Source organism: Choloepus didactylus, chromosome 10 (genome assembly GCF_015220235.1).
Source record: "Choloepus didactylus isolate mChoDid1 chromosome 10, mChoDid1.pri, whole genome shotgun sequence".
Taxonomy (NCBI): domain Eukaryota; kingdom Metazoa; phylum Chordata; class Mammalia; order Pilosa; family Megalonychidae; genus Choloepus; species Choloepus didactylus.
Genome location: NC_051316.1, coordinates 98064631 through 98091223, shown reverse-complemented (window position 1 = coordinate 98091223; position 26593 = coordinate 98064631). Strand labels below are relative to the sequence as shown.

Below are 26593 nucleotides of genomic sequence, written 5' to 3'. Positions count from 1 at the left end.
CACTTTTTAAAATGTGGCTACCAGAAAATTTTAAATTACATATATGGCTCCCATTATGTTTCTATTTGTCAGTGCTGCTACAGATATTAAAAAGATTATTACAGGGTATTATGACCCATTTAACATCAATAAATTTGACCATTTAGATGAAATGAACTAATTCTTTGAAAAACACAATAAAACTGACACAAGAAGAAATAGAAAACCTGAATAGTAGTACAACTATTAAAGAACTGAATGTGTAATTAGAAAGAAGGAGCACTTCTCAGCTCTTTTTATGAGGCCAGAAAAACACTGATATCAAAACCTGACAAGGGCAATACAAGAAGAGAAAGTCATATGCCAATCTCCCTCATCTACATTGCCCCAAGATTCTTAAAACATTGGCAAAAGAAATCCAGCAATCTATTAAAAGGATAACGCAATACAACCAAATTGAATTTATTCCAATAATGTAAGGATGATATTAATATATTAACTGGAAAAAAAGGGAGAAAAACCAATCATATGATTATCTCAATAGAAAAACTATACAACAAAAATTCAACATGCTTCCAAGATAAAAACACTTAAATGAAGAACACAAAGGAACTTTATTAATCTGATAAAGGGTATCTATTAAAAAAAAGAAACAAAAAAAAACCTCTGCATCACCTGAACGTTCCCTAACAGAATGGATAAACAAATTGTAGTATAATCATACAATGGAATACTAAGCATCAATAAAATAAAATAAACTGCTGATATATGCTGCAATATGGATAATTCTCAAAAACATTTTGAGTGAAAAAAGCCAGAAACTTTTACTAATAGAATTATTATAGAATTCTATTCATATAAAGTTCAAGAAGCAAAACTAATTTTGCAGTGACAGAAATCAGAACAGTGGTTGTCTATGGTGGAGTAATAAGCAGAGAGGAAATTAATAGAAAGGGACACAAGAAACTGATTTATACCTTGATTGAAGGGTTAATTACGCAGGAGGATACAAGTTGAAAAATACAAACTTTATCCCTAAGAATTGTGCATTTTACTGTATGAGGGTTATAATCAGAAACAATTTAAAAAAAATTACAGCTAACACCATACTTAATCATGAAATGTTAAAAGTTTTCCCTCCAAAATAGAGAACAAGGTAGGGATTTCCACCATCACTAATCCTATTCAGTATTATACCACTGGTCCTAGTCAATGTAATAAGATACAAACAAGAAAGAACAGAATAAGGATTAAAGGAAGAAATAAAACTGTTACTTGCAGACAACATGACTATGTATGTAAAAAAAAAAAAATACAAAACAATCTACAGATAAATTATTAGAATTCATAAATTAGTGTAGAAAGTTTGTTGTATATAAAGTCAAACTTCAAAAATCAAATGGTATTTCGCTATACCCACATTCAGAATATGAAATTAAAAGAAAAGCTACAATTTACAATAGCAGAGAACATCAAATACCCAGGAGCAGAGCTAATGAAAGATGGGTACAACTTCTACACAAAAACTTATAATCTCAAGAAGTTACAAAAGACCTAAATTAAACGGAGTGGTATACCATGTTCATTATACATTCTTCATATGAAGAATAAATATGTTAATTATCAATTCTCCCCACATTTATCTATCAATTCAATGAAATGCACATGAAAATACTAGCAGGATGCTTTGAGGACATTAACAAACAGATTCAAAAATTATGTGGAACTACAAGGACCAAGAATAACCAAGAAAAATCTTTCACAATAACAAAATGGAAAGACTTACTCTACTAGATACTAAACTTATTATAAAGCTTCAGTAAATCATTCTGTTGCTATTCGGTCAAGGACAGATGAACATATCAGGAAGAGACCCATTCTTATATGGACATTTGATGAAATGTGGCACTGCAGAAAAAAAGAGAAAGGATAATGTTTTCAAAAAATAGTGCTAGGCTGCCCTCCCCCCTACGTGGGACCTGAATCCCAGGGGTGGAAATCTCCCTGGCAATGCAGGATATGACTCCCAGGGAAGAATCCGGACCCGGCAGCATGGGATTGAGAAAATCTTCTTGACCAAAAGGGGGATGCAGGATGAAACAAAGTGAAGCTTTGGTGGCTGAGAGATTTCAAATGGAATGTCACTCTGGTAGACATTCTTATACACTACGTAGATAACACTTTTTAGGTTTTGTTGTATTGGAATGACTAGAAGTAAATACCTGAAACTACCAAACTCCAACCTAGTAGCCTTGACTCTTGTTAACAGTGTAGATTACAAGGAGTGACAGTGTGATTGTGAAAACCTTGCGGATCATACTCCCTTTATCCAGTGTATGGATGGATGAGTAGATAAATGGGGACAAAAACTGCATGAAAAATCGGGTGGGATGGGAGGGGATGATTTGGGTGTTCTTTTTATTTTTTATTCTTACTCTGATTCTTTCTGGTATCAGGAAAATGTTCAAAAATAGTTTGGGGTGATGAAGTTACAACTATATGATGGTACTGTGAACAGTTGATTGTACACCATGGATGATTGTATGGTATGTGACTATATCTCAATAAAATTGAATTTTAAAAAATAGTGCTAGGTTCACTGACTATTCATATGGGAAAAAAATAATAAGCCCCACACTCCAAACCATACCAAAATTTAAAAAAAAAAAAAAAATCAGTTCCAGGTGGATTGTAGAGCTACACATGTACACATGAAAGGCAAAATTAAATAACACTTCTAGAAGATAATATTGGAGAAAATCTTCAAGATCTGAGATAGGGAAAAGGTTTTTAAATAGGACAAAAAAACACTAACCATAAAGAAGATTATTAATCAACTGGACTAAATTAAAAATTAAAATTTCTCTTCAGCAAAATTTTGAAACCATTAAGAGAAGAAAGGTAAACCACAGAGTGGGAGAAGATAACTGTAACACATGTAACTATCAAAGGGCTTGTACACAGAATATGAACTCCTAAAAAATAATAATAACAAAAGCAGGATAGGCAAATAACCAATAAATACATAAAAACATGTTCAACTTCAGTAGAAATCAGGAAAATGCAAATTAAAACCAAAATGAAATATACCACACAACCACCCAGTATGGCTACAGTTTTAAAACTTTCAAAACTAAGTGTTGGTGAGGATGTAGAACAGAAACTCTCACACACAGCAGGTGGGGATGCAAATTGGTTCAACCGTGTTACAAAACTGCTTACCATTTTGTGCTCAAGTTAAACATATACATACACTGTGACCCAACAATTTCACTCCTAAGTATATACCCAACAGAATATATAGGCATCAGAAACATGCACAATAATGTCATAGTTCATTATTCAAAATAGGCAAAAATTGGAGGAAAACCTAAGTGTCTTAGCAACAGAACTGATAAATTGCAGCATATTCTTATAACAGAATACTCTAAAGCAATCAAAATGAGCAAACCACAGGTACACACAAGGATAATCTCACAAATATAACGCTGAGCAAAAGAAACCAAGTAAAAAAGTACAGTCATGACCTCATGTATATAGTTCCATTTATATCCCAAACACAGACAAAAATGATCAATGGTGTTAGAAGTTAAGATAATGGTTCTCTTCAGGGAGAACAGAAAGATAGTGACTGGAAGGGCACATAAGGGTCACTTGCAAGATGCTAGTAATGTTCTATTTCTTGATGTGTTTTGGGGGGATGATATGTGGATTTTGCTTGTTTCATTCAAACATTGACTTTTTTTTCAGTTTTATTGAGATATATTCACATACCATACAATCATCCATGGTATACAATCAACTGTTCACATTAACATCACATAGTTGTACATTCATCACCGCAACCACCCTTCAAACATTTTCCTTACACCAAAAAGAATAAAAATAAGAATAAAAAACAAAAGTAAAAAAGATCACCCAAACCATTCCATCCCCTCATCCCACCCTATTTTTCATTTAGTTTTTGTCCCTATTTTTCTACTCATCCATCCATACACTAGACAAAGGGAGTGTGAACCATAAGGTTTTCACAATCACACCATCACACCATGTAAGCTACATAGTTATACAATTGTCTTCAGGAATCAAGGCTATTGGGTTACAGTTCGACAGTTTCAAGATCAGGTATTTCCTTCAAGCTATTTCAATACACTAAAACCTAAAAAGGGATATCTATATATCACATAAGAATAACCTTCATAATGACCTCTCAATTCCATTTGAAATCTCTCAGCCACTGAAACATTTTCTTGTTTCATTTCTCTTCCCCCTTTTGGTCAAGAAGATTTTCTCAATCCCACAATGCCGGATTCAGGCTCATCCCCAGGAGCCATATTACATGGATATTTTAACTTTGTAATAATTCATCAAGCTTTTCACTTATGATTTTCTGTACTTTTCTATTTATTTGTTATATTTAAATTAAATTTTTTTAAACATAAAAACAAAGATTTATTGAAAAAAAGGATGGAAGCCAGTTTTCTTCTTCAAAAATTCCTTGAGGAAAAAAATGTGAAATTTCCTATAATGGCTAAATGAGGACCCTGTTAATTCCTAATCAACAGAGCTTAAAAGGCATAATATACAGAGCTCAGAAATGAGTTCATCGGGAGTGAAGATGCCTGAATTCATTCCATGTTTAACTATTTAATTGGGGGGGGGACATTATATTTTTCTGCAACTAAGCTTTCAAGTGGGCAATGAGAGAAATTCACCTTTCAGACTTTAAAATGTCATTTGTATTGGTAACACATCAACAGGTGAAAATCATGCTTAAGCAAAGGAGAGTTGACTTTGTTTTTAATATCACTACTATTAAAAGAATGAGGGCTTGATTTTTATATCCTGACACAAATTAAGACATTTGAAGTTTGTTTGCCCCCCCAAAAAAGAAAAAAAAAAATGAAAGGAATCCACCTCCTCCAAACTTTAGCAAGCACCAAAATAAGTTAATTTATTCAACACAAAATGCCCATAGCCTGATAATAACAGAAGTCATTATATCCTGATTATTTACCCTGTGCTGTGTACCTGCTAAGCTTTAAGATACCAAATTTATCCTCACAATAACACTATGGGAAAATGAGATTATTTTTCCCATTTTACAGATGAGGAAACTGAGGCTTAGAAAAGTTAAATAATTTGCCCAATTCACACAGATAGTAAGTGGCAGAGCTGGCATCCAATTGGTACTTAAGTTTGGTGTGAAAGATCAATACTTTATTTACGTTTTTTATTTGAGTCATTTATTTCATCTTAAAATGTTCGGCCTATAAAGTGCAGGGAATGTGCACATATATGTAGAACACATACACACACGCACACAAGGGTCTTAAAGATTCAAAACTGTCCTCACATCCGCAAGGCCCCTATGAGCACTGCACCCAAACAGAGCTTAGGTTTGCTCTGAGAAACAAAACGGACCTCTCAATGATAGATGAGCAAGCCAAAGCACTGCATATAGTAAGTCTACAAAGCATTAACTGGATTAATTAGCGAGGGATTTGAAAAGCAGCTTGGAGCTAGGAAACCAAAACACTAAATTGTTTAAATACTTTGGCAAAAGATCAAGGTTTCCAGGCAGTACTGGGTCTTCTTCCATTCTTTTTGTTCCATGTTTTAACACATTGAACCTGTCTGAGGTACTTTTTCATGAAATATGAATGACAGTGTCAAAATAGCAAAAAAGAAAAGTGAATTTAAAAAAAATGCTGCAAGCTGTTACCAATTCTGCCAACATGCGAAAGCCCAGGCAACATTAATTACAAATCAATCGCTTAGGACATAAACAGCTCTTACCACTGGTAAACTCTCCCTCTAACTTGCTTTAGAGAAAAAAAAAAAAAAAAAAGCAAATGTCTCTTCTATTATACTTGGTGAACTAACCAGGACAAAGGAACAAAATAAAATAGGAGAAAATGCACCAAATAGCAAATGCGAAAAAAGGAATCCTAGCTAGATGAACGCCTGGAATGCTACAGTAACAGCATTATCATTTAGAAATAACGAAGAGGAAGTAGACAGAGTACGGACACTTGCTGAATGGGTTTTTGGTTTCCAGGAAGTAAGAATTCTTACAACCCAACTGATTTTCACAAACACATATGGCAGCAAAATGATAAAAGAAAAGCTTTCAATTATACAACCAGGAAAAAAAATCTATTGTCCCTCTAGTATTGAGGTGGTTTTATGACAGCCAAGAACACTCATACACAACCCCCACCCCCATCACCACATACACAAATATCCAATCATTTCGAAAATCAAAGGATCCATTCAAAGCCTAGTTCATCCAAACTACTCACAAACTATTAATTTCCCTCACTTTTTATCTTGGATATCCAAATTTTCCTCTTAATTTCAATAAATGATTAGAGAAAAGTATCTTCCCATAGCAAAAACTCTCAAAATGCCACTCCTCCACAACACATTTTATTCACTCCAATGAAAAAATAAATAAATAGAAGGAAATCACTAACTTTCCATCAAAAGACATTCTGATTTCCACTGGGGTTTCCATGAGCATAGGGTATAAAAGTAGGGAAGGCTCCAGCTAAGAAGCTGGCAAAAGCAGTGTGATTGGGAGTTTTCTTAACCTCCATGAAACCTATTTCTTCATCAATAAAATGAAGAACGTACTGCATCTTGCTGGGTTAGGAGGACTGAAGATCCTATGTGTAAAGTATCTAGCAGGGTGTCTGACACACAGTAGGTGTTTAGCAGCTACTATCATATCTTCTTAGCTTTGGCTCATGATATGATAAGCCAAACCTTAACTTTCAAGGATAATAAAGATTGTTTGCTGAACCAGAAATTTTAGTTACAGTTACATAAACAAGTCACTGGCAGATTATGGTAGGGGGCTCTAAGTTGATCTTGACCAAAATTTACCCCAGTATGTCCAAAGCTCTGTCTCCAAAGCGTTCACAGTACACTCACATCAATTCTGTCTGTTCACAGAATAACTGTAAGGAAAGGCCAATGAGCAGTAATACCCCTGGGTTCTCATATGAATTAACAAAACTGAAGGAAATCAGGGAGTTAACAGTTCAGCCAAGTTCATGTAAATTTCCTGACTAGAGGTATTTTATTCACTAGACTTGGCTGCCTGGAACAGAAAAAAAAGTTACAGAAGTTTATTTTTTCAAATAAAATTATAAAGAGGAAAAAATATGGTTAGAAAAATAGCTAATGTAGTTTTTTCAAATAAAAATTTTATATAGTAAAATTTCCAAAAGAAAAGAGGCCAAAAAGTGGTTAGGTAAAAGGCACTATAGTTTAGTGTCTAAGTTTTTAATACTTCATATTATAGGAATTTTTCAGTGACAATATTTTACACCATTCATTTCAAATTTGAGGAAATACTAAAATATTATTACATATAAAAAATTTCCATACAGGTATTCACTGCTTTTGTAAAAATTATTTTTAATACTGTCTTACACATAAATCAAATAGAGGCTGTGTATTCACATTACAAAATCCACCAGGCATTTCAAAAGATGTTCCATCCTGTTTCATTTAAGTGGCTAATTTATAAAAATGGTAATAATATAAAACGTTCTGGAATATTTATTGCACCAAACAGACTACAACTATATTTCTGTTATCTTCTATAGTTCCCTTACTAAACATTTACTGAATACCTATGAGCACTTTAAATGACATATTATTAAATTTCCTATGCCATTAAATTCCCAAAATAACTCTATGAGGTAGGTAGAGATAATTATTCCACATGATTGATGGGAAAACTGAAAGCCAAAAAAATTAAGTACCTTGCCCAAATCATAGTTTACTGGCCATTGGAGGACCAGGATTTAAACTCCAATCCAAATGTAAAGCCTGTAATTCTTACACTATACTGCTTTCCTGGACCCCAACATTGTCTGTAATTAAAATAATCAAAAGGATATACCACTCCACTACATTCACAGACAAAAGGGTCTCATCACTCAACAAAGATACTCCAAAGTTAGAACCCTGTCTGTGCCCAAAAGGGCGAAGCATCTTTCAGTAAATCCAGTCAAGTTAAAGAAGGAGAAAACAACACAACTTCAAAAGTCTTCTTGTACCAACACAACACAGAAGCAACCAGATACTACTATCCAGGGGTATGCATATGGACACAAACATATACACATATATAGCTTTTATGAAAATAGAAAAACTAAACCTTTTCAAAATTATTTTTCAAAACTACATAATTTCTATTAAGAAAGGTTTATTATAAACACAGCTTGGGAGCCCTGACTCTATCAATGCCAACCTCATCCTAAACCTCAAGGTCAGAATCTCTCTTCCCAAAGACCTTCCAAAAAAGCCAAATATTAAGAAAGTTGGAAACCTGCTCATATGTAAAGAAGACTGTTTCAGATTGCTAGAGCTGCCATTACGCAAAATACCAGAAATAGATTGGCTTTTATAAAGGGAATTTATTAAGCTACAAATTTAAAGTTCTAAGGCCATAAGTGTCCATACGAAGGCATCAACAAGAGGATACCTTCACTGAAGAACAGCCGACGGTGTCCAGAACACCTCTGTCAGCTGGGAAGGCACGTGGCTGGCATCTACTGGTCCTTTGCTCCTGGGTTGTGTTCCAAATGGCTTGCTCCAAAATGCCTCTGGGCTTCTGTCTTTGCTCCTCTCTCTCAGCTCCTCTGCGTTCTTGCTCCTTTCTCCCAGGATATTTCTCCCTAAGCATCTGGGCGTCCTCTCTTAGCTTCTCTGGGGCAAACTCTGGGCTTCATCTCTTAGCTTAGCATCTCCAAATGTCCTCCTGTCCACATGTCCAAGCATCTCCAAGCATCAGCAAGCATCTACGTCAGCTCTTAAGCTCTCTTAAATACTCCAGAGAACTAATCAAGACGCACCTTGAGTGGAGGGGATATATACCTCCATGGAACTAATTTAATCAAAGGTACACTCACTGTTGGGTGTCACATCTCCATGGAAACACTCAATCAAGAGGATCCACCTAACAAGATTGGGTTAAAAGATCATGACTCTTCTGGGGTCCATAACAGTTTCAAACCGGCACAAAGACCAAGAAGAAGTCTCAGTGTGTTTTAAATTTCAGCTAATATGACTTGGTAGCATAAAACTTACAAACCAATGCAACTTCTACATTATCCTAACACAATTCCTCTTTGCCAATTGCCCATGAGTGAATTTGTATTATAGGAACACAGATGTGGCAAAAAACCATACTATCTTCTTTATTCCTCATAATAAGCCTCTAAAATGGTCTCATTAATAATCCCATTTTACAAATTAAAAAAGAAAAAGCTAACTTGCACAGCCTATCATCATGCAACTTATAAATCGCTGCACCTGAGCTACATTTATGCTTTTAACTGATGCAAAACCTTGTTCCAATAGAGAAGCTGAAACACAACTCAACCATTTACATTAAACACCAATATCACAGACTTAAGCCTATTCTTTTGGAGGTAACATGGTACAGTTCGAAGAAAAGGGTAAGAATCAAATCATCAATCCACTACAAACTACCTGCATTACTTTAAGACAAGTTACTTAATCTTTCTGTGCCTTGGTTTGCAACACATGTAAAGCGGGAACAATAATTCCTATCTTACAGGCTCCAGGAAGAAATAAGAAAAAATACACACATACATATATACATACTCTGTGTGTGTGTCTGTGTGTATGTAACGCCAATAGAAGCTCAATAAATGTTAAGTATATCCCCACTCTCATCTACCCGTTGAAATTTGCTCCATTTCAATGCCAATAAGAGAAGAAAAATGATGATGACAGTTGAGGAGCAGTTGCAGAATCTACCAGTACTTTAATGTGGTCACTAGAAATTGAAATGTTCACAGATAAGGAAATTGATATATCAAGAATCATTAGCCAATATGCACCAAACCCAAACATTGTAAAAATTTCTTTAAACCACATTAGATATTCCTGCCTTTCATTCAGTATAAAATCTGGAAAGAAAACCCAAGTAAGAAATCTTTTTTTTTTCCTAAACTCATTTTCCTTGCATAGTTGCAAGCAGGATCCAATTATGGACTTGGACACTCAGGGAACCCTACCTTAGAAACCTCATTCTCAAAAGAAATTCATGCCACCAGCCCTCAATGGCACCCCCCAAAACCTCCGACCATTTCCTAAACTTGCAAATACTGCAGATGACTGCAATAGTTCTAAACCAGAAGCACATATTTATTTACAGGGAAGTCCTCATCATATTAAGTAGAAATTGCCTTCGTTAAGTATATTAGAAACTCTACAAAAAGCCTAACATGTGCAAGGGCCTTGTCTTATCCATCTTCTTAACAGACATGTTTCATGTTCTGCTTACCCACAGCCCCCAGAAAAGGCAGTGCAGCACAGCACCAAGGGAACACAGGGATCATCCAAAGCCAGGGTGAACCACATGCTCTACCTTGGGAAGTGATACTGAAAGTGTCTGTCAGCTATGGGAAGCCAAGCTTGAAAGAACTCCTAGTTTGAGTATGCCATTTAGAACCATATCAAGATAAGTATGGAACAAAGGAAACCAGTGGAGAAAAAAAAAAGGAGAACAAGCAAAGCCATGACGAAAGAGATGGAGTCACCCTGATTCATGACTTTCCTGTATGGTTTGTCCTCATGAAGCCCAGCTGCATTTTGCTTCCTGTCCTTCACTGTGCATCAGACCCCTCCACCTCCATCCCTGCCCTCTTGAGCTGGTTTTAGTGGAATTCCATTCCTTGCATTCAAAAAAGCCTTAACAAGGACATGAGCCCACTGCCTGGCACACAGAAGGGATTCAATTAAACATGTTAAAACAGGAGTACAATCCTTCGAAAATACCTGATTTTAGACGGGCATTCCCAAAATTACAGTTGCCTCACAGACACGACATTTTCCCTTAATCCACTTATCAAATAATTATTGAGGAAATAACCAGTATTTGGCACAACGTGACACTTTAATTTATCATCTAATAATAATTACGTATTCAAACCTTATAATTAAATTACAGCTTTGCAGTTCATATCTTTTTAAAGTGAATTATTTGGAATCCTGTGAAGAGTTCCACCTTACAGCATATTCCCTCATTCTTGTGCAAATACAATCTGTCTATCAACATATTAGCATTTCAATCATCCTTGCTTTTTTCATAACTGGGAGAAGCTGTCTTCATTTATTCCTATTGAGCATCTACCACCTATGAATTATTTCTGAAGCTAAGCAGCAAAATCAAATTTTAATCCAAGTAAATGAGAAACTAGAACTCTTTTCAGAAAATAAAATGCATAAAATTGGTTCCAGGTACATACTCCCAAATATTACAAATGAGTTCTTCAGTGATTAACTTATTTTAAACCGAAAATATATTTTCCTCTGAATCAAGTTGCCATAATAGTTGGAAATGGAAAACCAACCACATGTTTCAAGAGTTTGGTTTTTTTTGTTGTTGTTGTTTTGTCTATTTTTTTAAAGAATTCTGGATAAATTTATATTCCTGAGGTAAACACAGCCACCATTCAAAAAAAATTTAAGCCCCTTTAAGGCACTTACCATAAATGGTGTAAGTTGCCCTGGAGATCATTAAAATGTAAAGTTAATGAGGATTCAGCTGAAAACAGAAGGAATGTAACCTATTTTCAGGCAAAAGTTCTAACACAGCAATCAGAGGAAAGAGCTCTTTGATGTTTCTTTGTCTCTTCTCATTAATTTTTTTTTTTGTCTCAAAAAAATGCACCAAAGTTTAAACATGATAATTATAACAGAACTCCAACGAGGTCATTAGAATTTTTTTTATGAGAAAAACAAGTCAGTCATATATACATGGGGATAACATCACATAACTAGCAGAGTTGTTCGTAGGTTTAGACATATAAATAAAGTGTGTGGCAGAATAACTGACACATGGCAGGTACTCACTGATTATTCTCCTACGATTTGTCCCTCTCTGGTCCCTAAGGGCCTAGCACAGTGCTAACACAGAAACAGCACTTAAAGATTAGCCATTATTATTATCGCATATGATGTATCCTTTTTTCCTGCTGAAAAATTCACTACATTAACCCTAACCTTCTTCCCAAGATTTATGCACGACTCAGCACCTCCTGTCACTAGGCAGGTGGGGCATTATCCAAATAACCAGCACGGAGTAAACAGTCCCATGTGACATTTTATCATGTGAAGTGCCTGAAAAGGTATAAATATTATATGCTCTCCGGTTTTATTGCCTCATTTTACAATTATACTACTAAAGAGCAAAATAGCATGCAGAATGTTAAGTGGCATTCTGCTACTTGGAATTTCATCCCAAGGCTCCATTCAGAATAACAAATGTGGGAGCTGTTTTATCTCTGCTATATTGTAAAGAAAGTCATCACCTTTACTTGAATACATATAACTTGGCTGTCTCCAACCCATTTTGTGCTAAATGAAATCTTAAACCAAATGTGATAATTACCAAGAAGGTGGCATTTAGGAAGCATTACACTGTTTTCCAGAGAGACCTTACCCTACACTTTGTTATTGTTATACCTATTCCATAATTTCAGTAAATAAAGCTCAGTCAGCAAAAAGTGGATCTAGCAAAGATGATCCACCCTCAAATACCACTGGAACTGAGAATTTTTCTTTATCCAAATAAAAAATTGTAAATTCAATAAAAAAAAAAAAACACAGTAATTCTAGGGAAACCCGAATGTTAGGACCTTAAGACTCCACAACTGCCGCCCCCTGCGGAAATCCGAGCGCGGTTGGAGTCCAGTTGGCGGCGGCAGTTTCAGCAGGTAAAGAGAACGTTTTCCCAAAGAAAATAACATAGCTCAGAAGGAAAGATAACAAAAAGAAATTGCTGCAGATTTTATTTTACAATATATAAGAAAACCTACAATTTCTTCAAGACACTCGTATTAAGAGATTTGTGAATGAACTTTGTTAAGTATGGATTCCGGTGGTGGAAGTCTTGGATTGCACACATCAGAATCTAGAATGGCCCATACCATGATTATGCAGGATTTTGTGGCTGGAATGGCTGGTACTGCACATATCGATGGAGACCATATTGTTGTTTCAGTTCCTGAAGCCGTGTTAGTTTCTGATGTTGTCACAGATGATGGAATAACTCTTGATCATGGCCTTGCAGCTGAAGTTGTCCATGGGCCTGATATCATTACAGAGACTGATGTAGTAACAGAAGGTGTGATTGTTCCTGAAGCTGTACTTGAAGCTGATGTTGCCATTGAAGAAGATTTAGAGGAAGATGATGGTGATCACATCTTGACTTCTGAGCTAATTACAGAAACTATTAGGGTACCTGAGCAGGTTTTTGTGGCTGACCTTGTTACTGGTCCTGATGGACACTTAGAACATGTGGTCCAAGATTGTGTTTCAGGAGTTGACTCTCCCACAATGGTATCAGAGGAGGTTCTTGTAACTAATTCAGATACAGAAACTGTGATTCAAGCAGCTGGTGGTGTGCCTGGTTCTACAGTTACTATAAAAACTGAAGATGATGATGATGATGATGATGATGTCAAGAGCACTTCTGAAGACTACTTAATGATATCTTTGGATGATGTTGGGGAGAAATTAGAGCATATGGGGAATACACCATTAAAAATCAGCAATGATGGTTCACAAGAAGATGTTAAAGGAGATGGGTTTGGTTCAGAAGTAATAAAAGTGTATATATTTAAAGCCGAGGCAGAAGATGATGTTGAAATAGGCGGAACAGAAATTGTCACAGAGAGTGAATATACCAATGGACATTCTGTAGCTGGAGTGCTTGACCAGAGCCGGATGCAGCGGGAGAAGATGGTTTACATGGCAGTTAAAGATTCTTCTCAGGAAGAAGATGATATCAGAGAAGAAAGAAGAGTTTCCCGAAGATATGAAGATTGTCAAGCATCAGGAAATAATTTGGACTCAGCATTAGTAAACAGAAGTAGTACAGCAGCACAGTACCTTCAAATTTGTGATAGTATTAATATGAATAAAGTACTTAAACAGAAAGTCAAGAAGAGGAGAAGAGGAGAAACCAGGCAGTGGCAAACAGCTGTTATAATAGGTCCTGATGGACAGCCCTTGACAGTATACCCTTGCCATATTTGCACAAAAAAGTTTAAATCCAGGGGATTCTTGAAAAGACACATGAAGAATCATCCTGATCATTTGATGAGAAAAAAATATCAGTGTACAGATTGTGACTTTACAACTAACAAGAAAGTGAGTTTCCATAACCACTTAGAAAGCCATAAGCTTATAAACAAAGTTGACAAAACCCATGAATTTACAGAATACACACGAAGATATAGAGAGGCTAGTCCATTGAGTTCTAATAAACTTATATTAAGAGACAAGGAGCCGAAGATGCACAAGTGCAAATACTGTGACTATGAAACTGCAGAACAGGGATTATTGAATAGACATTTGCTGGCTGTTCACAGCAAGAATTTTCCTCATGTTTGTGTTGAGTGTGGAAAGGGCTTTAGACATCCTTCTGAACTCAAGAAGCATATGAGAACCCATACTGGTGAGAAGCCATACCAGTGTCAGTATTGTATCTTCAGGTGTGCAGACCAATCAAATCTGAAAACTCACATTAAGTCTAAGCATGGTAATAATTTACCATATAAATGTGAGCATTGTCCCCAAGCATTTGGTGATGAGAGGGAGCTTCACCGCCATCTGGATTTGTTTCAAGGACATAAGACACACCAGTGCCCTCATTGTGACCATAAGAGCACCAACTCAAGTGACCTTAAACGGCACATCATATCTGTTCATACTAAGGATTTTCCTCACAAATGTGAGGTCTGTGATAAAGGTTTCCATCGTCCTTCTGAGCTCAAAAAACATAGTGATATACATAAGGGTAGGAAAATTCATCAGTGTAGGCACTGTGACTTTAAAACATCAGATCCATTTATTCTTAGTGGCCATATCCTTTCAGTTCATACTAAGGAACAGTCACTGAAGTGTAAAAGATGCAAGAGAGGGTTCAGACAACAAAATGAGCTCAAGAAACATATGAAGACACATACTGGAAGGAAGATTTACCAGTGTGAGTATTGTGAATACAGCACTACAGATGCATCTGGCTTTAAACGACATGTGATATCAATACATACAAAAGACTATCCACATAGGTGTGAATTCTGCAAGAAGGGATTCCGAAGACCATCAGAAAAAAAACCAGCATATTATGAGGCACCACAAGGAGGCCCTTTTGTAATAAGATCAATATGAAGAAAGAAGTTATTTAGAAATATTATGTGCTAATTGGGAGGAAAATCTGACAAACTATTTCATCTGGTTTCAAAGCTTGATATTAGATCATAACTTTACATTATTTGTATTAAAGATCTTAAAATTTTTGAATTAACAGGGGTTCTCATAGACCTTTGAAAATTACTTAAAGATTTGAAGAAGCACCATAGAATGGTTTCTGAAAATATTATTTAATAGTATTATATACATAGTTAAACTACAGAAGGGGAAAGCAAAGACAACTACTTTATTTGGCTAATCATACTAGAGACAAATGTTCCTGAATGAGAATACACATAGAGGAGTTTAGCAGTGCTTTGCTATAGAAAGCAAGCCTCACTTTTATGCAATTTTAGAAATGGTGTGGGGAAATAAAATGCATTCATGCATCAGTTACTTAGCCATTGAGCTTTTCTCATTGTACTTGAAAATTGAATTCCAGATATAGAAATAGTTTTGTGCATTCATTGAAAAAGTTTCACTGGAAAACAGGTTAGATTAAAAAAAAAGAATTTCAGAGCTGCTAATATTTTATCACAGGACAGGATGTTTAAAATACAGCATTCTGTGATGAAGTCTAAGATGAAGTTCAAGGATTAAAGTTGCATGTGTGTATGTATATATATATGTATGTACATACATATGTATATATATTTTCCCTTTTATCTAATGTTCAAATTGATTGTTGTTCAGTATGGCATATGACAAAAGCATATTTGAGTCAAATGTGGCTTTCTAAAATGGATGCAACAGTAGTGTTGCAAAGTCAGCACTATTTTTTAATGATCTAAAGATTAAATCAAGAGAACAGAGTTTTCTTAAATACAATGTTTAGAGGTTTTTTGTTTTTTTTTTTAGGACAGTCTTGGCAAGTATGATTGCTCTAGTCTTACTTGCTGTAATGTTTAAAGGTGCACTTTTATGCCATTATTGAAATTTTTGATTTTTAAAATCTATATACCATATTATTAACATGCATTTTCAATATGAGGCAGTATTTATGCAGTATTTAACAGAAGAGTATGCTGCCAATAGAGTTTGGAAGTGGATATTCAGTTTACATTGTAAAAATTTAAAATATGCATCCCTTTAACAATGCTTCGTGTTAGCATGCTGCAAATCAAACTGGAGCTTAATATAAAAAGCTGGTTTAGGGCAATTTAATGAAAATCCTGTTCATAAAGGTAATGCATATGATGTGTACTTTTAAAGTTTATTTTCTTCTTATTTACACACAGCTGTTCAACATAATTAAAATGTAATTTTACTTCATCTATATTGTGGTTTTGTGTTTCAAATACTGTTCACCTTTCTGTTTTGCACCAGATAAGAATCACTTCCCTGAGAATAAATTTTTTATCTTTCTTAACTTCAGAATATTAAATTTGGAAAATCTAAAATTGTGTGTTATGTGGCTGTAAATGATGTACACACTGTAAAATAAGATTGTCAATGTTATGTGGGATTATTATTTCTAAATGTTACTCATTGAAATGAGCATAAAATAAAAAGCATTATTGCACTGCAAAAAAAAAAAAAAAAAAAAAAAAAAAAAAAAAAAAAAACACAGTAATTCTAAATGTTAGATCATCAAAACAGTAAATGTTTGTCTAGCAATTTTCATTCTAAAAGCATTGACATAAATTATCTCATTTTTACTGATTCATCTATTTCATAAATATTCATTAAATCTTATTATTGGGCTTTGCTCATACAGTGGTAAACAAAACAGCAGGTGATCCTAACATCACAAAGTTTTAAGGTGCAGTGGGGAAGCTCAGACAAGCAAATAATCACACAAGTAACATAATTACAAGCTATGTTAACCGCTGCAAAAGCATACAGTATAAGAATAAGTGTAGTTTGGGGGATCTGAAAAGGTTTCCTTAAGAATGTAATGCCTGAGATGAGATCTGGATGAGTGGGAATTAACTAGGAAAAGAGATGGGAAAGCTTTACAGTAATGATATGAATGGGGTGAAATACATAGTTTTTAAAGACATTTAGGTAAATTATTTAAATTTGGCTGATACATTGAATACAGAGGGTGAGAGCAAGAAGGTAAAGGACAAAGATGAAGGAGGCAGGCTTCTCACTTGCATAACTGAAAAAAATGTGGTTCACTGGAAGAAGACCAGATAATCATAAGAGGGAAATCATGAGTTAATATTTAAAAATTTTGAATTTCAGATGCCTTTAAGATATCCAAATGGGTTGAGAGCTCAGAATAAAGTTTTATACTTCATTCATTCACTCAGCATGTAATTCCTAGTTATATATTAGGCACCATGCTCCTCATTAGAGAAAAACAGATGAATAGTATACTGAGCTGCCCTGCAAACAAACAAACCCAATAACAGAGATTCAGAAGTATGCTGGGAGTTCAAAGGAAAGAGAGACTAACTCTGCCTGGTCAGTGAGGGAAGACTACACAGAGAAACTATCTTGAAGGATAAACATCAACTCCTCAAACAGAGAAAAAGCAATTTTAGAAAAAGGAACAGTCTCTGGATATGCAATTAGTTTACTGTGGCTACAAGTATAAAATATGTAATGACCAGTAAAAGAAAAAACCATGAGTACCAACCTTACAGAAATAAAAAATATTATAAGGGAATCCTATAAAGAACTGATTACCAACAAATTAGATAACTTAAATGAAATGGACAAACTCCTAGAAAAACACAAACTGCTGAAACTGACTCAAGATGGAATAGCAAATCTGAATAGACCTATAATAAGAGATTGAATTACTAATCTGAAAAGTTCCCACACACATACAAAATGCCCAGTTCCAGATGGCTTCCCTGGTGAATTCTACCAAACATGTAAATTAGAATTAATACCAATTCTTTACAAACTCTTCCCAAAAATAAAATAAGAAACATTTCCCAACTCACTCTATGATACCAGTATTATGCTAATACCAAAACCAAACACATCACAAGAAAATAGCAGCTCAATATCACTTATGAACATATACAGACACAAAAATCCTCAACAAAATACTAGCAAACCAAATCTAGTAACATGGAGCTATACACCATGACCAAGTGAGAGATTTTTCCCAGGAATAAAAGTTTGGTTTACCCTCTAAAAATAAATTCATGTAATATACCATATCAATAGAAAAAAGGGCAAAAAACAACTAATAATCTCAAATCACACACACGAACACACACACACACACACACACACACAGCATTTGACAAAACCCAACAAAACCTTTCATGATAAAAAAAGTCAACAAACTAGGAATAGAAGAGAACTTTATCTACCTAAAAAAGCGTACCTACAAAAAAAACTATACTTAATACCACATTTTATGATGAAAAAGCTGAGTGTCTTCCCCTTAAGATCAGGAACAAGGCAAGGATATCCATTTTTTCCACTTCTATTGAATATTATATTGTATTAGAGGTTCTAGCCAGGGTAATTAGGCAAGGAAAAGAAATAAAAAGTATCCAGATTGGAAAGGAAGAAGTTAAACTATCCCTGTTTGCAGATGACATGATCTTATAAACAGAAAATCCTAAGGAATCCACTAAAAAGATATCAGAACTAATAAATTCAGCAAGGTTGCAGAATGCAAGATCAGTATACAAAAATGAATTGTATTTCTATATACTAGCAATGTGAATAGGAAAGTGAATTAAGAAAACAATGTTATTTACAATAGCATCAAAAAGAATGAGATATGATTGGCTTCCACAGAAGTCAGCAGAGTGGGGAGCTTCAAGATTCACTCCTCCAAAAACAACTAGTGGATAGGCAGAAACTGTCTGAAACAACTGATATGGGGCTCTGGAGGCCAGGGAAGCACTGTACAGCATCCAGGGAAGAGAGGGATGAGGAGGCTGAGAAACTGCAGTAATAACTGTGAATAGCTCACTCCATGGCATCTGACAGTGCCCATCCTCCAGAGGTGAACTACCTCAGGGCCAGTCCCTGGCTAGATGCTGTGGATGGAGATGGACATGGAAGTCCTCTTCCACAAGAAAAGGGGAAGGGGTCACGGCCGAGCACTGTTACAGCTTTTGATCCAAATTTGGAAGGCTGGATCCTGGCTTTGAGCTGCTATTTTAGCCCACACTGGACAGGGACCACTGGGGCCATTGTTTCAACCCCGCCCCCAACAGACATGAGCCAGTGGAGGTTGAAAGACACAGTACCTCTTTAGGACTGCAGGGAACAGTTTGCTAAAGGGTGCCATCTGCTGGGCAAGCCAGGAAAGCTCAGCTTCCAGGAACTGACAAAAAAAAGGCTTTTTGGCATCCTCCTGATCCTCTCCCCAAGGCTCTGTGGAGCTGGTCTGTACCCCCTTCATGGGTCCCTGGCCCTATTTTGGCCAGGAAATAATGACTTGGGAAAGTCCTCTGTGAGACGACTTTCCTCCCAGAATCTGCTCTCCAGGCAAAAGCAGCTAAAGGCAATGAAAGCAATGTAAAAAAAAACTATGGAGGCAAAACAAAAACAAACAGAACAGATCAAGATTCCCAGGGATCAAAGTGGATCAAAGACCTAAACATTAGCACCAAGACCATAAGACTCTTAGAAGAAAATGTAGGGCAATATCTTAAAGATCTTGTGAAAGGAGGTGGTTTCATAGACCTCACACCCAAGGCACAAGCAACCAAAGAACAAATAGACAAATGGGATCTCCTCAAAATTAAACACTTTTGTACATCAAAGGACTTTGTCAGAAAAGTCAAAAGGCAACCTACACAGTGGGAGATGATATTTGGAAACCACATATCAGATAAGGGTTTAATATCCCGAATATATAAAGGAATCCTGCATCTCAATAACAGAAAGACAAACAATCCAATTAAAAAATGGGCAAAAGACATGAACAGAAATTTTTCTGAAGAGGAAATACAAATGGCTCAAAAGCATATGAAAAAATGCTCAACTTCACTGGCTATTAAGGAAATGCAAATCAAAACCACAATGAGATATCATCTCACACCTACCAGAATGGCCATTATCCAAAAAACAGAAAATGACAAGTGCTGGAGAGGATGTGGAGAAAGAGGCACGCTTATTCATTGTTGGTGGGAATGTAGAATGGTGCAACCACTCTGGAAGACAGTGTGGAGCTTCCTCAGGAAGCTAAATATAGATTTGCCATATGACCCAGCTATTCCATTGCTGGGTATATACTCAGAGGAACTGAAACTTAAGACACAAACAGACATTTGTAAACCAATGTTTATTGCAGCATTATTCACAATTGCCAAGAGATGGAAACAGCCCAAATGTCCATCAAAGGACGAGTGGATAAACAAACTGTGGTATATACACATGATGGAATATTATGCAGCTGTAAGACAGAACAAAGACATGGATCATGTAATAATGTGGATGAACCTTGAGGACATTATGTTGAGTGAAGTTAGCCAGAAACAAAAGGACAGATTCTGTATGGTCTCACTAATATGAACAGACATTAATGAACAAACTTTGGGAGTTAAAAGCTGACAACACAGGCGACCAGAAGATAGAAAGAGGGCAGAGACCAGGCATTTGATGCTGAAGGACTACAGAATGTTTAGGATTGATTGCGTAGATCCAGAAATAGATAGCATAATACTGTGTGATGGTAGCACAGTATTGTAAGTACACTGAACAAAGATGTCTGTGAGGAAAGCTGAAAGAGGTGGGATAGGAGAATGTATGACACCAGAGGTAAAGATAGATGATAAAGACTGGGACTGTATAACGTGGCAAAAACTGGAGTGGCCAATGACTGTTACTAAATATACAAATATAAAAATGTTTTTGCATGTGGGAAAGCAAATGAATGTCAACCATGTAGAAATTTGAAAAAGGGATGGTATTCAGGAAAATACATAATCAAAGCAAACTGGAGTCTATGGTCAACAGTAACATTGTAATATACCTCCATTAAATGTAACAAAGGCAATATGCCAATGCTAAATGTATATGAGAAGGGGATATAGGGGAGTAATATGGGATTCTTGGTAGTGGTGTTATTTGCTGTCCTTAGTATTATATTGTATTGTATGACATGTTATTTTTCTTTTTATCATTTTTTCTTATTGCTAAAAAAAAAAAAAAAACAATTTTTCTTGTAGTAATCAGTATGTTCAAACGCTGATTGTGTTGATAAATGTACAACTTTATGATGACACCATGAACAACTGATTGTACACTGTGGATAAATGTATGGTATGTGAATATAACTCTATAAAATTGTAGGAAAATATATATATAGGGGTAAAAGTGTTGGAGAAAACATGGTAAGAGGGATGATGCCTCACTAATATGGACTAACTACAATGTGTAAACTCAGAATTGAATCTTAGAACATAGCCTAACGTGGACACAATAATTGTAATAGTCCCTAGATTGTAAGCTCTTACAGCAGTTAACTCTATCCCTGAATTGTAAGGCCTATCTCTAAACTTTAAGATGCTGATCCCCTAGCGTATGTTGTCACAAACACTGGGACTGGCAGTTTGATGTGCTGAGCCCTCAAGCATGGGACTTGCCCTTATGAAGCTCATTACCACAAAGGAAAGTCTAAAGTTGTATGTAATGGTGCCTAAGAGTCTCCCCCTGAGTACCTCTTTGTTGCTCAGATGTGGCCCTCTCTCTCTCTAACTGAGCCATCTTGACAGGTGAACTCGCTGCCCTCCCCCCTACGTGGGACCCGACTCCCAGGGTTGTAAATCTCCCTGGCAACGCAGAGTATGACTCCCGGGGATGAATGTGGACCCGGCATCGTGGGACTGAGAGTATCTTCTTGACCAAAAGGGGGATGCAAAATGAGACGAAATAGTTTCAGTGGCTGAGAGATTCCAAATGGAGTCGAGAGGTCACTCTGGTGGACATTCTTATGCACTATATAGATAACACCTCTTAGGCTTTAATGTACTGGAATAGCTAGAAGTAAATACCTGAAACTACCAAACTCCAACCCAGCAGTCTGGACTCCTGAAGACAATTATATAATAATGTAGATTACAAGGGGTGACAGTGTGACTGTGAAGACCTTGTGGATCACACCCCCTTTATCTAGTGTATGGATGAGTGGAGGAATGGGGATAAAAACTAAAGGACAAATGGGGTGCGATGGGGGGATGATTTGGGTGTTTTTTTTTCACTTTTATTTTTTATTCTTGTTCTGGTTCTTTCTGATGTAAGGAAAATGTTCAGAGATAGACTGTGGTGATGAACACATAACTATGTTATCATACTGTGGACAGTGGATTGTATATCATGGATGATTGTATGGTGTGTGAATGTATTTCAATAAAACTGAATTTAATAAAAAAAAATGCATAATACAAAAAAAAAAAAAAAAAAAAATATTCCCAGGGAAGGAACAGAGGAAGGAAAGCTTTCTCCTGTGGGTGAAACAATTGCACAAATAGTGCGATCTTAAAAATTGTACCACATATCCAAGGCAAGAATTAGATGAAGAAGAGCTGAAAAAAAATCTGGTAAATTAAGAAGGGACAATTCTAAAGGTCTAGAATAAATTGAACCAAATGTCAAAGAAGAGCCCTAACACAAAGCCAATCAACAATAAAACCCTAGGCAAGAGAGAAAAACTGACCTTCAAAGTAAACTCATCAAGATAATCATATGCCTAGAAATCAGGAAAAAATTAAAAGCCATACTACAAAACAGGAAGACATGGCCAAGTCAAAGGAATAAATCAAAACTTCAGAAGAGGCAAAGAATTTGGAACAACTAATCAAAGATGATCAAAGAAATCTCCTAAAACAATTCAAGGAGATGAAGGAAAATATTGCTAAAGAAATAAAAGATATTAAGAATATACTGGGTGAGCATAAAGAATAATTTGAAAATATGAAAAGAAACATAACAGGACTTACGGGGATGAAAGTCACCATAGAAGAGATTAAAAACACACTAGAGGCATACAACAGCAGATTTGAACAGGCAGAAAAAACAATCAGCAAACTAGAAGATAGGACAATTGAAATCTGACAGACAGAAGAACAGATAGAGAAAAGAATAGAAAAATTTGAGCAGGGTCTCCGGATTTGAATGACAGCATGTAGTACACAAATCTATGCATCATGGGTGTCCCAAAAGGAGAAGAAAAGGGTAAAGGGACAGAAAGAATATCTGAGGAAATAAAGGCCAAAAATTTCCCAACTTTTATGAAAGACATAAATATCCATGTCCAAAATGTGTAACGTACTCCAAACAGAATAAATCCTAATAGACCTACTCCAAGACACATTCTAATCAGAATCTCAGATACCAAGATAAAGAGAGAATCCTGAAAACAGCAAGAGAAAAGTGATTCATCACATATAAGGGAACCACAGTAAGATTAAGTGACAATTTCTCATTGGAAAACATGGAGGTAAGAAGGCAGTGGTACGATGTATTTAAGGTACTGAAAGAGAAAAACTGTCAGCAAAAAATTCTTTATCTGGTAAAATTATCCTTCAAAAATGAGGAAGTTTAAAATACTCACAGATAAATGGAAACTGAGAGAGTTAATCAACAAGAGACCTGCAATATAAAAAATACTAAAAGGAGTTCTGCAGGCTGAGAGGAAAAGACAGAAGAGAGAGGCTTGGAGAAGAGGGTAGAAATGAAGATTATTAGTAAGGGTAATTAAAAGGGTAAAAAAAAGAGACAAAAATGTGTTATGACATATAAAATGCAAAGAATAAAATGGATGAAGTAAGTACAGCCTTTATTGAATGTTAATGGGTTAAACTCCCCAATCAAAAGACACAGATTGGTAGAATGGATTAAATATATATATATATATATATATATATGATCCATTATAGGCTGTCTATAAGAGACTCCTTTAGACCCAAAGACACAAATAGGTTGAAAGTGAAAGGCTGGAAAAACATATTGCACGCAAACAGTAACCAAAAAAGAGCTAGGGTAGCTATACTAATATAAGATAAAACAGAATGATAACACATTATTATGAGTGTAATTAACAGCACTGAATTGTGCATGGGACTGTGATTGAAAAGGAAAGTTTAGGGTCATGAAAGTCACAGAATGAAAGCTAGAGGAAGAAACATGGGACTGTAAAGCATAATGAACCCTGTTGTGGACGATGAATGTGGTTAACAGTACAAATATAAGAATGTTCTTCCATGAACTAGAACAAATGTACATCACTATTATAAGATGTTAATTAATAGAGTAGTATATGGGGAAAAAATACACCTAATGCAACCAATGGACTATAGTTGACACTAATATTTTAATATTATTTCATCAACTATAACAAAGGCACCATACCAATGTGTCAACAATGGGAGTGGGGGATATGTGGCAATGTTATATTTACATGACTTTCATGTAAACCTACATCTTCTCTGAAAAAAAAAACAAAAACAAAAAACAAGAATTACAAAAAAAAACATTATGCTAAGTGAAAGAAAACAAAGTACTACATCTTGTATTATTCCATTTATATAAATAAATATAAATATTTATATAATTATTTATATAAATAAATATAAATAAATGTATGAAGACAGAATTCGATTAGTAGTTATGCAGAGCTGGGGAAGGATGGAGAGACTGAGAGGTGACTGCTAAGGAGTATGGGGCTTTTCTTTTTGGAGTAATGAAAATGTTCTAAAATTGTGGTGATGAATGCAAAACTCTGTGATTATTCTAAAAGCCACTGATTGCATACTTTGGATGGATTATATGGTATGTGCATATATCTCAATAAAACTGCTTTTTAAATAAAAAGAATAAAATACTTAGGAATAAATTATTCCTAAGGATTAAGAAAATTGCAACACTTCTACTCTGAAAACTACATAACATTGTTGAAAAAATTAAAGATGACCTAAATAAATGGAATGACATCCTATGTTCATGGACTGGAAGACTTAATATTGTTAAAATGGCAATACTCCTCAAATGGCTCTATAGATTTAAAATAGGCAAAATGGTGGTAACAACCCAAATGTACAACAGTGAATGAATGGATAAAATGTGGAAAGTACTGATACATGATGCAACATGGGTGAACCTTGAAAACATTATGTTAAGAAAAGAAGTCAGTCACAAAAGGCCACATATACTATAATTCCATTTAAATGAAATATCTACAATTGCTAAATCCATGCAGACAAAGTAAATTAGTGGGTGCAAAAGGCTGGGGGAGTGGGTATGGTTGGTGGGGAATGGGGAGTAACTGCTAATGTGTTCAGAGTTTCTTTTGGGCGGCTGAAATTGTTCTAAAATTGATTGTGGTGATGTCTGCACAACCCTGAATATACTAAAAATTAAATTTTACTTTCTAAATAGGTGAATTTTAATGGGTATGTGAATTATATCTCAATATCACTGTTTAAAAGATGGAAAAAAAAAATGAGGTAGTGTAGGTTTATTATGTAGATGAGGAACCAGGAACACATACAGCTTAAGAGGCCACATAGCAGGTATCAAACTCAGATATTCTGACTTCAAATCCCAACCCATTTTCATTACACAAACTTGTCTCTAATACTTTACCTTATGATACACTTCATCACTACAAGCCAGTTATGAACTACTCCAAACAAGGAAAGCATACCCAGAGCTAGAAAGTCAGAGGAGGTCATTTAAAATGTTTACTTTTATAGTACTATTTTATAGACATCAGAGAAACATAGAATTTGAACACTGAAAACATCCCTTATTTAGTCATCATCCTAACTAATGGCTTATTCATCATCAGTAGGAATAACTGTAAGAAAATATTGTCATCATTGTGGATTATCATGTTTTATCCCAGCTTACTACCACCAGACTTTAGGTTCATTATGGATCAAAACAAGCTCCTCACCATCAGATCCTCAAAAACAACATGCATTAAAATCTGCATGTGTGTACATCTCAAAGCACCAAATACAACTAAAAGGTAAAATGTTTCCTTCTATATTTCGAATAATAGCAGACTATATACCCTGATCAGCCTTATCACTGAGAACAACCAAAACTGCTGGATAAGATACACATGTAAATATATTTTTAAAACAACAATGAACTGACAAGAAAGTAAGAAAGACTCTCAGGCCAAACCCAAGTGAAAACAGGAAGTCACTAGATTATAAGTTTCATATGGTGTCTAACAGGTAGGAGACACTCAGATATTTATTAAATGAATGAAGTGAGATGTCAATTCCAAGGAAAAGGAACTCACAAAAATCACATAAAGAACTAGAAAAACATGAATAAGCATCTGTAGAAACAATATACAGAATCAAATCCACAAATACTTCAGATTCTGGAACCATAAGACACCAAATGTAAAATAAGTAGGCTTAATATGTCTAAGAATACTAAAAAAGGGAGACCAAAAATATGAATTACTCTAAAGACAGTA

The 26593-nt window shown here is 35.3% G+C and overlaps 2 protein-coding genes across 6 annotated transcripts in view; one reads left to right on the top strand and one right to left on the bottom strand.

The window, feature by feature from the left end:
* DENND1A (DENN domain containing 1A) overlaps positions 1-26593 on the bottom strand; it is a 669505-nt gene that overhangs the window by 523928 nt on the left and 118984 nt on the right. The gene's annotated exons all lie outside the window — the stretch shown is intronic.
* LOC119545593 (zinc finger protein 711-like) lies at positions 12655-16737 on the top strand. Its single transcript, XM_037851274.1, is given in 2 exon segments — positions 12655-15147; positions 15149-16737. Coding segments are annotated over 2 exon segments (2292 nt in total). The 5' UTR covers positions 12655-12900; the 3' UTR covers positions 15194-16737.